Source organism: Microcaecilia unicolor, chromosome 3, assembly GCF_901765095.1.
Source record: "Microcaecilia unicolor chromosome 3, aMicUni1.1, whole genome shotgun sequence".
Lineage (NCBI taxonomy): Eukaryota > Metazoa > Chordata > Amphibia > Gymnophiona > Siphonopidae > Microcaecilia > Microcaecilia unicolor.
The window spans coordinates 180,524,849-180,540,893 of record NC_044033.1 but is presented as its reverse complement, the minus strand read 5'-3'; the positions used below and the strand labels follow the sequence as shown (position 1 = coordinate 180,540,893).

At 44.0% G+C, this 16,045-nt stretch overlaps 1 protein-coding gene across 1 annotated transcript in view; it reads left to right on the top strand.

The window, feature by feature from the left end:
* The window catches only part of LOC115465864 (17-beta-hydroxysteroid dehydrogenase type 6-like), a 29,509-nt gene extending 18,493 nt beyond the window's left edge, over positions 1–11,016 (top strand). The window contains exons 3-5 of the mRNA XM_030196664.1: positions 3,342–3,600; positions 7,682–7,845; positions 10,434–11,016. Of these exons, the coding sequence (XP_030052524.1) occupies positions 3,342–3,600; positions 7,682–7,845; positions 10,434–10,651 (641 nt within the window). The 3' untranslated portion in view covers positions 10,652–11,016. The remainder of the gene's footprint in view (positions 1–3,341; positions 3,601–7,681; positions 7,846–10,433) is intronic.
* The last annotated feature ends 5,029 nt before the right edge of the window (positions 11,017–16,045 follow it).

Sequence of the window (16,045 nt, the reverse complement as noted above, 5' to 3'; positions counted from 1 at the left end):
ATGGCTTCATGGTCCTGTATCTGGCTCACTTTTATTACATACAGCAGTGATTTCCATTTTTAGAGAAATGTCTTTTTAGTTTAATTAAGAAGGGAAGTTATCAACATGGGCCACCATTAAGATGTGTTATTTTCCTGTTAACCCCACTTTTGAGTAACTAGGTCTCATTGCATCAAATGAGACCTGTGCTAAAACAGCACAAATTAATGGTAAAATAACACCTCAACAATAGCCCATGATGAGAACTACGCCCCTAAATTTCAAAAAGAACTTCTATTCCACCATTACCAGACCGTTCAACACAGATCACAAATAGACTAGACATTTCTAGGATGCGACAACCTCAACAAAATAAAATACCATACAGAACACATTTAGTAGGAGGTTTATTTATTTATAAGGATTTATTTACCGCCTTTTTGAAGGACTTCACTCAAGGTGGTGTACAGCAAGAATAAGTCAAACATAAGCAATAGGCAATTACAGCAGTAAAAATAGTCAAACAACAATACAAAGTATAGCATAGTATACTACTTACAATGTCAATACAATATGTAATAAAACATTTTAATAGACAGTATAGGGTGTAAGCAAAGACGGAACATATAGATAGATAAAATAAAGTAACAGGAGTAAAAAATAAGGGACTGATTTAAAGAAACTTACACATGAGGCCAGAAAGGTGCTTGAAGTGAGTAAACACGTCCTGCTATAGTACGTGCAGCCGACGTCATTCCTTGTGTGTGTGACTCGCAAGTTAGTTACGTCTTCCATTAAAGGTCTGGTTGAAGAACCAAGCTTTCACCTGCTTCCTAAAGTAGAGATAGTCTTGCGTTAAGCGAAGCCTTTCAGGGAGTGCATTCCAGAGTGTGGGTGCTACTCCTGAGAAAGCTCGCTTGCGGATATCAAATCGTGTAATATCCTTTGCAGAATGTTGATACAAATCGCATAAACATTGCTAAAATAACAATCTCAACAAAAACGGAGGTAAGCCCAATTTGGGTTTACCGCTTGCTAAAAAGAAAGTACTGCCGGGCTACCGCAGCAGCCCGGCAGTACTTCCCACCCCAAGCTCACCATCATATCTGATGCTACAAATATATATTTATTTTTGTAGCGCCGGTGTGTACCCAGCAGTAATCATGCAGCGCCACACGCTGCCCGGTTACTGCCGGGTTAGCGCTGGATCCATTATCACCACCTCACTGGGCGGTGGTAAGGGCTCCTCCCCAAAATGGCTGTACAGCATGTGCTTCATTTGCCACATGGCCATTTCTTCAAAAAAAGAAAGACCTACCTTTTACCAGCTGCGATAAAAGGGGGACTCGGCGCATGTCGAAAACGCGCCAACGCCAGCACAGGCCCCCTTTTGCCGCAGCTTGGTAAAGGGGCCCAGAATGCTATAAATAGCACAAATGCAAAGCCTAGTAAAATTATCTTGAAAACCTATCCAATGTGTTTTTCAATTCAACGGAAAGGCATATAATTGTTTTCTTGTTTTAATAAAGGGGGCAGCTTGATTAGGGAAAGAGAGCAACAGCATTCTATTGTATTTGACCCCACTAGTTTCAAGAAATTTTTAAATAAATTGTTCCTTCAAATGTAAATTCCTACTAAATGAAGAACGTGCAAGTAAGTGAACCTATATTGATGGTGCTTGACCGTACATTGTTTTAAAAGTTAAACAACACATTTAAAAATTGCCTGTGCCTCCATCAGTAACCAATGCAGTTTATACAACAAAGGGGAAGCCCTATCAAATGTACTTGCTCCATAAATCAAACGTACTGTGGTATTCTGAAGAATTTGAAGCTTATTGTTCAATTTCTTTGAGAGGCTCCTGTCTGGTTAAACCCTACTGAGCTGGCTGGCTGCCAATAATCAGCCCAAAAACGCCACAGAAGTGGAGAAACTGGATCCGCTATGAGAAGAAATGCAAAGACAAGGGAGTAGCGTGATCCACAGGACACTTCCAAACAAATCCAAGGAGACGAGAGATGGCAAAATATTCTTTAATAGTAGATAAGACTCGACAAGGCACTGTGTTTCGGTGAACACCGCCTACCTCAGGAGTCTGTACTTGGTAAACGCCAGTTGATGGAGTTGAAGAAAATGAACCAAATAAAGCCTTTCAAAAGACTGTTGATGAGTATATAAAGCTGAGAGAAGAGTCGAGTGCAAAAAAAATGCCAAATAGCAGTATCGCTGTATCCATCAACTGGCGTTTACCAAGTACAGACTCCTGAGGCAGACAGTGGTCGAAACACGGTGCTATCTTGTCTTTGCCAATAATGAGCGACACTTAACTGGGCAGTGCTGCTGCATATCTCCACCAACTGGCCATGGAGAAACTGGCTAGGTTAGAGGTGGTAGGGTGCGGAGTTTGGACAGATACACTACATATCCAGTTAGTGGTATCATTCAGGTCACTAACTGACTGACCCCCCCCCCCTTTTTTTTACAAAGCCGCGCTAGCAGCTGTCAGTGCGGTAATGCCAACACAGCCCATTCAAAGCGAATGTGCTGTGTGTCAGCATTGCTGTGCGGCTTTGTAAAAGTGGGGAGGGGTAAGTAAGCAGATAAAGTTAGGACTGCCAAATTTATACCCTAAGTTAACCAGGCACCAGACTGAATATCAGCTGGTATCTGGTTAAATTCTGGGTTGCTGCATTAACCTGGATATTCAGTACCGTAGGCCAGATTTCAGCATTGAATATATTGGGGTTAATTCAGCCTTTGACTATGAGCAGCTTCCAAGTTGCTTATTGCTGTGGGCTGAATGTTGCCGGAGGAAGTAGCAACAGTGGTTAGTGTATCTAGGTTTAAAAAAAAAGGTTTGGACAATTTCCTGGAGGAAAAGTTCATAGTCTGGTATTGAGACAGACATGGGGAAGCCACTGCTTGCCCTGGGGTTGGTAGCATGGGTTTCTGTCAGGTACTTGTGACCTGGATTGGCCACTGTTGGAAACAGGATACTGGGCTAGATGGACCATTGGTCTGAACCAGTATGACTTTTCTTATGTTCTTAAATGCTGCAGTCAGTGTTAGAACTCAACACTGCCTGGGGTTTTTAAATATCGGAGGGAAAGATTTTAAATTTTTCCAATTTAACTGCTATTCCTATGTACTTCTATTCAGGGTATGCCAGATGATTTTCTATAAATGATCCTATAATTTAAAAATATGTATGGCATATGTATATTTAAACTGTCTTTTGTGAATGCACAGTTGTAGGAGAAGTGATACCTTACATGTGATACCTGGACTGAGCAATCGCACTACTGGTAAGGAACATCTGGAATGCAATACTCAGGACTTTACCCTCTCTCTGCTATCTTCAGGGCTCTGGGGCCTGGTGAACAATGCTGGGATTTTGCACCCGATATCCCCATGTGAGTGGCTGACCAAGGATGACTTCACAAAGGTGCTGAACGTAAACCTGGTGGGGGTGATCGATGTGACCCTCAGCCTGATTTCCCTCATCAGAAAATCCAAGGGCAGGATTGTCAATGTTTCCAGCATAGCAGGGAGAATATCGCTGTGTGGAGGGGGCTACTGTGTCTCCAAATTTGGGGTAGAAGCCTTCTCAGACATGCTCAGGTAAATGACAGAGAAATGGATGCGGGGGGCAGCACTGGCTTAACCATTAGGCAGGTTTAGGTAACCGCCTAAGGTGACAGCTTCAAAGGGGCAGCAATGATCAGCTGCAGTTAAAGCAAAACAAGAGGTCCTGAAAGCCAGACAACTGTAGAACTATCAAAGGGGCCTTTGCACTCACAGGGTGAGTAGGCAATTTTCAAATAGCCCATTTACTCCAGCAAATGATTTTTGGAAACTGCTTTTTGAGAATTTTAAAGCAAGGTGCTTAAATAAAATATTCACTTAAATACCACAATAGTTTTAAATATTTTTTTTTGTTACACTTGTACCCCGCGCTTTTCCCACTCATGGCAGGCTCAATGCGGCTTACATATTGTATACAGGTACTTATTTGTACCTGGGGCAATGGAGGGTTAAGTGACTTGCCCAGAGTCACAAGGAGCTGCCTGTGCCTGAAGTGGGAATAGAACTGGGTTTCACTTATAATTGTAATAATAGCAGGAACCTCAGCAATGGCACTTGACAAGTAATACGTTTTTCGTCAAGCTGCATCTACTAACCTCTTCATCGGCTCCTTCAACCTGCTTTAGCCATTAAAATTCTCTCACTCTTTAATCGCTTATTAAACTATTAAAATGAAAGTATTTTATAGCACTTATCTGAAAGGATGTCAGCTCAGAGGGACATTATTCCGACATAATTCACGTTTCGAACAAGGTTTTTTCAAGGAACCCCCTAGAAAAGAACGTACTGATTTAGCATGTATATTGTAAACTATGCTTACTACGATTATCAAAAATGACTGAGTTTTTATCTTTCAACCTGCTAGGTCCATCCTGCTGACTATAATTGATTCTTTCACCAAGATGATGCTAGCATGAAAGCGTCCACATTTAAATGATCAGCTGATCTTCTACCTGCCAATCCCAAACTACAGGCTAGATCCAGAAGCGGAGCCAGGTTGACGGCGCAGGGGGAGCGAGAGCGAACTTCCGCCAGCGCACATTTTCAATGCAATACATTGAAAAAAATATAGGCGCCGGCGCTGGCAGAACTTCATTTGGGGGAGCCGCCGCTCCCCTGGCGCCCCCCTAGCTATGCCACTGGTTAGATCAAAGACGCCCATTCAGTCTCTGCATTTAAACCACTAGGATTAACAGTATTTAACAGAAAAATCCAATGTTGCTCCCGATAATGTGCAAAACATGAAAATGTCCCCCTGAGCCGACATCCTTTCAGATAAGAGCTATAAAATACTTTCTGTTTAATAAGTGATTAAAGGTTGATATGCCCTTTTACAAAGCTCTGTAGGCGCCCACACGCATCCAACGTACGTCAGTTTGGACCTACTGCGCAGCTACCATGTGCCCCAGACGGTAATTCCATTTTTTATGCGCGTCCGATACGCGCATCAGAATATAATTTTTAATTTTCTACCATGCAGCACTAACTGGGCGGTAACTGGCAGTGTATGCACGCTGACGATTACCTCCCAGTTAACCTGTGAGACCTTACTTCTAAGTCAATGGGTGGCGGTAAGGTCTCAGGCCCAAAATGGATGCATGCCAATTTTTATTTTGCCACACGTACATTTTCAGCCAAAACCCCAAAAGGCCTTTTTTACAGGCACACTGAAAAATGGACCTGCGCGCGTCCAAAACATGCACCTACGCTAGCACAGGCCACTTTTCGGCACGCTTTAGTGAAAGGACCCCTGGGAGAACTTTAAAAGATAAAGCAGGTTGAAGGAGCCGATGAAGAGGTTGGTGGATGCAGCTTGATGAAAAAGTATTACTTGTCAAGTGCCACTGCTGAGGTTCCTGCTATTATTACAATTATAAGTGAAACCCATTATTGAAATCATATTTTAAAACTATTGTGGTATTTAAGTGAATATTTGTGTCAGTAGACCACAATATATATTTTGCCAGTTTGTAATTTGCTTATATAAAATAAGCACCTTTTTAAAATTTCTAAAGGCAACATATGCCTGTATGTGCCTTTATAAAATAGGCTTCTTGAATAATCTCCAGTAGCACACAAATGCTACCACACCAGTTTCACCTGCTCCAAGACAGGTGCAGCTTTCTGTACGCTGTACTTTGGGTGGGTTCATGTGCACCTTATAAGGATGTGTATAACTCCCAACTCTACCCCAGCTGTATGCAAATGCCACCCTTAGAACCCTTCCGCTCAGTTCTTGTAAAAGAATATGGGCTTTTGTCAGCATGCATCCTTATACACCTGTATATACATTCACTGCTTTGAAACCCATTTCCTGTAGGGCAAAAGCTCATAAAATTATCCCTAACACAGTCCAGGCACTTTTTCTCTATACTCTCTCTCTCTCTCTCCTTTCCCCGCATTCATTCTTACTCTCTTGCCTTGATTACACTCACTTTTTCCTTCTCCCCTTTTCCCGCAATCACTCTATCTGTCCCTTTTCCCTCATTCTCTCTCTCTTCTCTTCCCCCCCCCCCCCCAAAGGCCTTCTCTGTCTCTTTCTGTTTTTTTCTGTCTTCCCCTCTGCAGTGCCGTTCAGAGCTGTTTATCTGGATAACTGCCACTAGTATGTGGATAAAATGGCTATGGGGCCCTTTTATTTATTTATTTATCGTACATTTATACCCCACTTTTTCCCACAGTTGTGCAGGCTCAAACTGTGGTAAAAAGTGGCCTTAGTGTGTCCTTACACAGGTCATTCCCACTCACTAAGGCCATTCTTACTGCTGGAGTAAAATGGTCAATTTTTCTATTTTCCCAATTGATGGCCACATGCTAATTTTCCCATTAGCGCTTGTGCCCCCTACTGCCACCCATTATGTAGGTGGTAAGGGCTCATCAGCTAACCACATACTAATGTAGCTGCATTAACCGATTACCACAGAACACACCCACTCTCAACCCCCAGAGCTAAAAAATAATTTTTTTTTTTTTTTTTAGCATGAAGGTAGCACACACACATGCAAAAATTACCACGGGCACCTGATGGCTTACCGCAGCTTAGTAAAATGACCCTTTAGTCAGACCTACCAGTGGACATTCAGCAGCCCTTTCCAGTTAGTGTGGCTGATTGTGCTTACAGAGCACCTCGGCATTATCCGGATAGTTCTTGGATGGCTGTCCGAACTTTATCTAGTTTGCTATCTAGATTTTCTTTTATTGGTGAGTGACGTTATGTTTTTTATTTTTATTCTGTATATTGTTGTTTTACTATGTTTTATTATGAATGTTTTCTTGGAAACCACCTAGTTATAGGTGGTACATACATTTTTAAAAATAAATAAATAGCGGTCTCAATATTACCACTGTTTTGATAGTTACCCCAGTTGCGTCTTAATCCGGATATTCAGCCTTGACCACTTGTGGATGATGATGCTGTATTTCTGGATTTAATTCAGCTGTGGTGATTGATGGTTTAAAAAAAATGCCCAGTGCCCCAGTTGAATGTAGACTTACAATTTTTTTGTTTTGTCTTGTTTTGTACTTTGCTCAGTGGTAAGTGCTGTTCTTTGCCATGTAGAGAACCAGGATTCAATTCCAAGATTAGCTCTTCTATTCCCTGAGCCATCTGGGGGAGGGGATGCTTTGGAGGCAGCACTCATAGGCACCGGGAAGGAAGGGAGTCATGGTCCCTTGTATTTGTTGTAATATTGCTTAGAATTGTCACATATTAGTGGGATCCAAATGTTTTTAAATAAATGGTCATCACTCAGGGGTGACACCTGGTGGTCAGATTCATGGCCCATTGAAGGGTCTGGGAAGGAGCCTTGGTACATGGCCTTTGGGCCAAGATCATCACTCCAATGATCAGACTAAAGTGTTGGGTGTAGAGGGGTGGGAGCAATACAAAAATGGGCAAAAGTCTCTAGGTTCACAGCTCCAGGATACGAGCCCTGGTTCAGACCAAACCAGAATAGAAAGGAGCAGGGAGAAACTGCTACATTAAAAAAAAGTCATACTGAATGGTTCCTGATTTTTTTTGTTTTATTTTATTTTATCATTTTACTTAATTACATTCACATTTATACTGAATGGTTCCTAGTTATACAAGCCAGGAATTTTATTGTCTCCTGTCCAGACGTGATCTTCAATCCTTTGGTGTGAAAGTCTCAATCATTGAGCCTGGATTCTTCAAAACTCCCATTCTGAACCTCCAGATCTTGCAGGATAAATGCCAGGAGGTGTGGAGCAAGGTGCCAACGGAGATAAAGGAGAGCTACGGTCAAGGATTTTTTGAAGCATGTAAGAACACTTGCCTTAGTCTCAAATGTATTAAAGGACTTTTCTTAGATCTGTACTTCTATCCTACCTGGGGCTCCTTTTATTTTATACTAGATGCTGACAGAAGTTCTACCCAGGCAATGCAGGAGAGCCCAGAGGAAGGGTGGGAGGGGGGCACTTATAGCCAATCCCACATCTGCTGATTTGGATCCCTCCCTTGCACCGGGGGGCCCTTAATTTGAACTTCTACCACTGCAAACCAGCTTATGACTCAGTGATATTACTGTTGACTGGTGATGTCCTTTTACTGGGTTTGCTCGTTCTCATGCCAGCTAACTAGTTCCCAATGATAACACACAACAGTAGTGTTGACAGATGAAGGACTTAAAGCCCTATTTGTGTGCTCATTCCTGATACAATAGTGCAGTCTTCACAGTCAGACTTCATGCTCACATCATTGCTTCAAAGGATCCTCTGTGCTTATTCCAGGCTTTCTTGAATTCTCTTACTGTTTTCTTTTTTTTTTTTTTTTTGCCACCCTCACCTCCCCTGGAAGGACATTTCAATCATTTCACCATTCTTTTTGCGAAGAAATATTTTCTGATGCTACTCCAAAGCTGAACCCTATTGGACCCTCATTTCATGGCATTTTGCTCTGGACCATCGTTTTGCAATCCAGTCCTGGAGGCACACCTAACCAGTCTATTTTCCTAGATTTCCTACAGTGAATACGGACAAGGTAGATTTGAATACACTGGTATCCATTGTATGTAAATACACCTCATGCATATTCATTATAAATATCTTGAAAATCTGACTGGTTAGGTGTGCCTCCTGGATGGACTGGGAAACCAGAGCACTAGAACTTCCTTTTCGTTGTAGTGTTAGTATCTGATCTCCTCTGACTAACCCTCTCCCCTTTTACTGAGCAATAATGACACTTGCACCGCCGCCGCCCTCCGTGGTCCTATCTTGAAGGACCTGGTGGTCTAGTGGCTTCTTCGGGGGCAGGAAAGAACCCCACTCTTTCATGTCCACTGTCGTTACTGTGCCCAGCCGTGCCACCGTGTTTTTCAAAATGCCTGCAGAGACTTACAGCAGCAGTCTCGCAGGTCTCGGCGGACATTTTTAAAACATAGCAGTGCCGGCACCACCATGCAGAGTAGCGACAGTGGTCAGAAAAGAGTGAGATTCTTTTCTGCTCCTGCAAAGGCCACTAGACTACCAGGCCCTTCAAGGTAGGACCAGGGAGGGATGCAATGTGATGTGGTGGCAGCGGGTGAACCGGGCAGAACCTCTGGGCCCCCTAGAGCCTCTGGACCCTCGGACACTGCCTGGTTCCCCGAATGGTCAGTCCACCCTTGACATCAATGCTGTCTCTAGCAGAAGGCTGAGCCATGGTTTGGCAGCACTGGAACCCAACCAAAGAGCAATATTGTGAGGGAGCTGCAGCTGGCCCTCAGTCTCATTAGGACAACTTGGTTTCTATTTGGGAGGAGCTTGGAGAGGAAACCTATCAGCAGAGACACCAGGTTACCTAGTTCCAGGCTGGAAATATTGGACAGTCCTGAATTTCTGACCACCTCGATCTGGTGTAGGATGGGATTTGCGGCACTGATGTCAATGGGCAGGATCAGAAACTGCAAATCCAACAATTCTTTGGGTCTATGTTCAAAACCAAGACTGGCCCAAAATCTCCAGCCTGGAACTGGGTAACTTGTATCAGAATACTTGAGACTGCATGATGGACAACAGCAGAGAACCCATATAGAGGAAGGTTAAAAATCAGAAAGAAAAGCATTTTGAGGGAGAGAGAGAGAGAGAGAGAGAAATTCTTGTACTCGATATCTCTCTACTTGTAAGAGCTGCAGCCTCCTGCTGTCCTTTGGCTCACAGCTCAATCAAAATCCTCTCTTGTCCAGCTTGCTGCCATATTGCTAGGAAGGTTCAAAGCCAAGACCTGTGGGAATGCAGTGCTCAGACTGCCACTAAACTCATCCCTTCCTGCAGCCTATGAACAGGCCAGCACTCAGGGCAAAAGTTAAGATGAGCTAACCTATTGTTGTCTTGCCAGGAAAATCATACCTGCAGCTTTCTCAAAGATTTGTTGAAATGTTCTAAGATTTTCATCAACCAGTATTTTCTAATAGATATGTAAACGTGAAGTATGGCAGTGTGCTTTGTGCATATGTGCACACAGAGTGCACCAACAATGAAACATGATCAGTTAGAGGCGCTTACCTGTATGGGAACCTGGCATGGGACGACCATTAGAAAATTTCTTTTCTCATTCAAACGTAGTTCCTACAATCAGAAGCACCAACCAATCAGAAGATAGCAAGCGGTCTGCATATCTGTGTGGCAACCGTTGCCATGAAAAATACATCAAGTTCACTGCAGTCAGAATAGACCATCTGATGAGGGGGGGGGGGGGGGAGGGGAGGTGCTTCCAGGAGCCCACTGTCAAAATATTCTATAAAAGTATAGACTGTTCTATTGGATAAAGCAGAGCTGGCAAGAGCCACTGGATGAGAACCTTATAGTATATTCTTTGGGTTGTCTTGTGGCTTCTTTTCTCACATCTAATTTTTAATTTCTTGTTTTTGCAGACTGCAAGCATTTCAATAAGCTCATATTGGGGAGCAATTCAAATCTCTCCCAGATGACAGATTGCATAGAGCATGCTCTGACAGCCGTGTACCCTGATACCCGCTACTCCCCTGGCTGGGATGCCAAACTCTTATATATCCCCCTTTCCAACTTGCCAACAGAACTGGCAGATTTCGTAGTGGCCTCAACATCACCAGTACCTGGAAAGTACTCCTAACCCGGTGGAGTTGTGAACGGAACATACACTGAAGGATTTCCGTGACATGTGGGACTCTTGCACCTCTTTGAGCTGTTTTCCTTGTTTTTTTTTGTGGATTTTTATCTCTATTCTGCTCAGAAATTTATCTGCTCTTTCTGTTTGCTGATCCCATTTTTAATTTGTGCTGATAACTGTGCAGGAAGCTCGTCTCCTATTCCAGACTAATTCAGTCCCAGAATCCCAACGTCCAGGAGTAGAATTAGGGTAGGATGAGTTTTGTAATCAGTAAGTGTGTGTGTCCTGGAGAAAGCAGTGTGGCATGTTAAATGTATTTTGTGATTTAGCCTTCTGCCTTGTCAATAAAAAAAATGGAGGACTCAAGAGTCCAGGGTTAATGTTACATTACTGGACTAATGGTCATACTTGTATAATACAGTCACCCTGTGCAGAAAGTATTAATACTCTAGCCCAGTGGTTTTCAACCCAGTCCTCAGGGACCACCTGGCCAGTCAGGTTTCAGGATATCCACAATGAATGACATCTCTCATGCATATTCATTGTGGGTATCCCGAAAATCCAACTGGCCTTAGAGTTGAAAACCACAGGTCTAGCCATGGGTGTAGTTTGACTGTTTCATTTGGGGAGCAAAGGATGGGGTGGGGCATATTAGCATATTCATTTTGCATATACCGGGTAGCTGACGTTTTTTGGAAATAACCATAATGAATATGTATGAGATATCTCATACACATGGTTATTCCCAAAAAAGCCAGCTCTTTCTCCCTTCCTTCCTTCTTTCCTCCTTACCCAGCACTCCCTCTTCCTCTTCAGTGGTATTTCCCCACCCCCTTTCTCATACCATGCCAGTGTAGACCTTAGAAATGCATAAGCTCTATATGTAGATCCTTCAAGAGGTAGTGTGTCATGATTTAGGCTCTAAAACCCTTTCTGATGTTTTTGTGCCACCTCAGTAAGGCCAACACACAATCTCTCCAATGCAAAACACTATACACAAACTTGTGCAAAAACACACTCATAACCTTACCAAACCATTACAGCACTAATTCCAAGGACTGGACGAGCTACAATCTTATGCACGGAAAGGCAGCACTGTAATTACATTGGGCTCTAAAACACCAGTACACTATCTAATGAAAAAGCAAAACAAAAAGGGCTGCAAATACTACACACTAGCAGAATACTGTACCTTGATCACACATGAAAAAAAATATGACACAAAGAACTAGAAATAAAAAAATATGAAGGCAAAATAGTGAACTGGAAAGTTACCTCAAGAAGTCAGACTCAGTATGCAGCAATACTAGAAAAATTGAAACTTACATGCAAAATATCACAGATGCACATTTCCAAAAGCTGACATGTTCCAATTAATAAATTCTGAATAAATTGGTTTTTTCTACCTTTGTTGTCTGATCATTTAGTTTTTCTATTCACTTTGGTCCCAGTGTCTTCTGTTTTATGCAGTGTCTTCTTTCCATCTGATATTTTTTCACTCACCATGTCCACCATCCTCCTGTGTCCTTATGCGTCCTGTCTACCATCTGTAGCCCTGTCCCTATCCTTCCTCGATTTTCAGTATCTGCCCTCAAAGTGTTCCAATCCAGCCCTTAAATTCAGCAGTTTGCCCTCCATCCAAATCCAGCATTTCTCCTCACTCCCCTCCCCTCCATCCATGTGCATCTACTTCCTGTCTTCCCTCCTCTCCATCCATGTCCAGCATTTCTCCGCTCTCCCTTCCCCTCCATCTGTGTGCATCTCCTTACTTTGTGTTTCCTTCCCTCCATCCTTGTCCAACATTTCTCCTCTCTTAACTGCCCTCCACTCCATCCATGTCCAGCATTTCTCCTCTCTTCCCCGCCTTCCATCCATGTGCATCTCCTTCCTGACTTCCCTCCCCTCCATCTATCCATGTCCAGCAACTCTCCATTCTCCCCTGCCCTCTCCTTCATTCACCCATATTCAGCAGTTCTCCTCTCTCCCCTGCCCTCCCCTCCTCTCCATGTCCAGCGATCTCTTCTCTCCCACTGCCCTCCCCTCCTCTCCATGTCCAGCGATCTCTTCTCTCCCCTGCCCTTCCCTTCCATCCATGTCCCGTGATTCTCCCTGCCCTCCGTCAGCTCCCCGACAGCCCTCCTCTCCATTCCTTCCTGCTCCCCCAAACGCGTTTAACCCTTTTATTTTCAGTGGCAGCGACAGCAGTGAAGAAGACAGCACAGCGGGCTCGCCTCCAGCTTATCCCTTCCCTCCCTCAGTGTCCCGCTTTCTGCGATGATGTATTTCCTGTTTCCGCGAGGGCGGGACACTGAGGGAGGGAAGGGAGAAGCTGGAGGTGAGCCTGCAGTGCTGTCTTCTTCACTGCCATCGCTGCCACTGAAAATAAAAGGGTTAAACGTGTGGGGGGGAAGGAATGGAGAGGAGGAGGGCTGTTGGGCAGGGAGCTGAGGGCGGGACGGAGGAAGAGCTGCCTGCAGCATTGCACCAGCCCTGCGTTTGGGGGGCAATGCCCCCCTTGCCCCCCTCAAACTACGCCCATGGGTCTAGCCATCTGTATAATGAACATTCTTCAGTAAATGGCAGGAGAGCCCCCATCTGGAATTTGAAGCACTTGGATATGTGACAGCAGCACAGTCAGCGCAAGGGTAGTGGGTGCCCTAAGCGAATCTTAAACTCAACAATCATGATAATAACACAAACATCCTATTTTTAAAAAGGCAGGTTAAAATATGTACTTTGTTTCTGTGGCTGCTGGAACCTGTTTGTGACTGACGTTGTTTTTGGTGCCCCCCAAGAAGCAGCTGCTCTAGACAACTGCCTAGTCTTGCCTAATGGTTGGGCTGGCCCTAGGCAGTATCCCTCTCTCATGATGCCAGCCCTAAATCCAATCCCTGTAAAGCAGCTTAAAGCTTCAAGGAGGTAAATATTATCAATCCTGGTTAGATCCTGTATCCTGAAGGCCTAGATGCAATATCTTGGAAGTGTGTGCCCTGGGCTTTGCTGAGCAGTGGACAATTCAACAGTTGAGCAAGGTAGTTAAGTTGTCAGAGGAAAAATATCATCTGCTAAGCATTGTTAAGCAATTTTAGATGTGATATGTATTAAAGATTCAACATTAACTGTGCTTTCTCTTATCCTTTGGACTGTAGTGTTTATACATAACCAAGGCACTCACAGATTCACACCTCTCATTTTGCTAAACAAAAATAAGCCAGCCAGATCATCATTTGGCAAAAAATCACAGCTTTATGTAACATGCCCTTGTGGGTGTCTCTGGATCCAGGGCCTGACCTGGCTGGAGTCCCCTGTGGGGAGATTCCGTTGTGGGGAGATTCCGCCTTGAGCTTTTGATGCCTGGTGCCTCCTCCTGTAGAAGGAAAGCATTAATGGGTGGGGCTACACCAGTGGTGTGCTGGAGCAGGCTCTCACAGGCTCGCAAGAGCCGGTTGTTAAATTTTTAAGAATTTTGGGAGCCGGTTGTTAAAGTAGGGCCTTCCATGGCTACTTTAACAACTGGCTCCCAGAATGTGGGCTTGGGCCCCCTGCTGAATTATCTTTTACTTTGCTGGTAGGGATGCTGAGCCCTGCCAGCCAAGTAAATAGACTACTGCTGCTCCCCGCTGCTTGTTTCCAGCACGCTGCTCAGAGCAAGACTTTGGGAGTGGTGGCAGTCCATTTATTTGCTGCCAGCAAAGGTATGCCTAGCGTGCCCGCATGAAGAGAGGGAGGAGGAGGGAAGGAGGGAGGAGAGAGAGGCAAGTGTTGCTCCCCCACCCCCCCCGGCCACCCCTGGCCCTTCCAACTGCAGAGCTGGCTACGTCCGGAGAAAGAGCCTGTTGTTAAAAATTTACCAGCACACCCCTGGGCTACCCTATTCTCCCCCCCCCCCCCCCACCAAGGAAACCCAAAAATGACCTCTGAAGAAGGCTGTCAACCAAAGGTTGAACAGCTTTATTGAACTATGTACAGGTTTTCCTATACAAATATCTAAAAGCATTGAAAGATTTAAAATGATTAAAGCTTTATTTTGAGATAACCTCTGAAATGCATAGAATACCATAAACCATATATCACATAGGCAATACCAACACTTTTAACCAATTACTTCTCTTACAGCCAGTATTCTTTTACTCAATTAGTTCAATATTCTTTGAATCCATTGGTCCTTTTGCCTAAGCAACAACTCCTGGTTCCTTACTGTCTCTCTAGGTTGAGTCTTGGTGTGGACGAGGCGGTGTTGCCTGTGTCCTAACCCTTACTCCTTCCTTATGTTGTTACCTAGACCTCCCTCCCACCCAGTCCCCAAGTCTCACCTTCCTGCTGGAGCACTCTGGGCTGGTGGCTGCTAGACATCCAAAGGTAGCTGAGCTGGGCTGGTTTTGGTCAATCCTTGCTGTCAAGCTTTGGGCATGGATTGTGATATAAATAGCTGGGTGGCTGGATTTTAGATAGTGCTGGGGAGGAGCCGGCTATCTTGGTACATGCCCCTCCACATCTCTTACAAGCAAAAATACTAACGTGAAGCTTTAGTATTTATACTCACTCAAGAGTAGGTATACATGTTCATATCTCCTTATGCGTACCCCTACCTTTTCCTATCCATCCTTCCTACTCATTGCCCCTCCCAATCTCTCTCCTTTTGATCATCCTATCTTGCTTACCTCTCCTGTTCAATCTACATATCCTTAAAACCCCGTTATTACTATGTTTACTACAACTTGTTATTACTCTTCGTCAAGATTTTGTAACTCCATTTACTATGTAAGCCGCATTGAACCTGCTATGTGTGGGAAAGTGCGGGGTACAAATGTAATAAAATAAAATAAATAAATGCATAATGTATCCAAGATACTTGAACGTGCTGTTTACCACCGTTGCCTTGACTTTCTTTCATCTCAAGCTATTCACTTCAATCTGGCTTTTGCTCCCCCTTCATTCAACTGAAACAGCGCTTGCTAAGGTCTCCAATGATCTGTTCCTGGCCAGATCCAAAGGTCTCTATTCTATCCTCATCCTTCTCGATCTATCTGCTGCTTTTTGACACTGTTGATCACAGCCTACTCCTTGATACGCTGTCCTCACTTGGATTTCAGGGCTCTGTTCTTTCCTGGTTTTCTTCTTATCTCTCCCAGCGTACCTTTAGCGTATACTCTAGTGGATCCTCCTCTACATGTATCCCACTGTCAGTTGATGTACCTCAGGGATCAGTCCTGGGACCTCTTCTTTTCTCCATCTATACTTCTTCCCTTGGTACGTGTATAAATTGCAGGTCCACCTGTGCTCTGTCCAAAATCTGTTCGCAAACACTCCTATACCTAGGTTGTGCAAAAGTATACATGTTCTGGTTATCGTGCATATCTTTATGTATTGGATAATTTTATAAGTGATATTTTATGC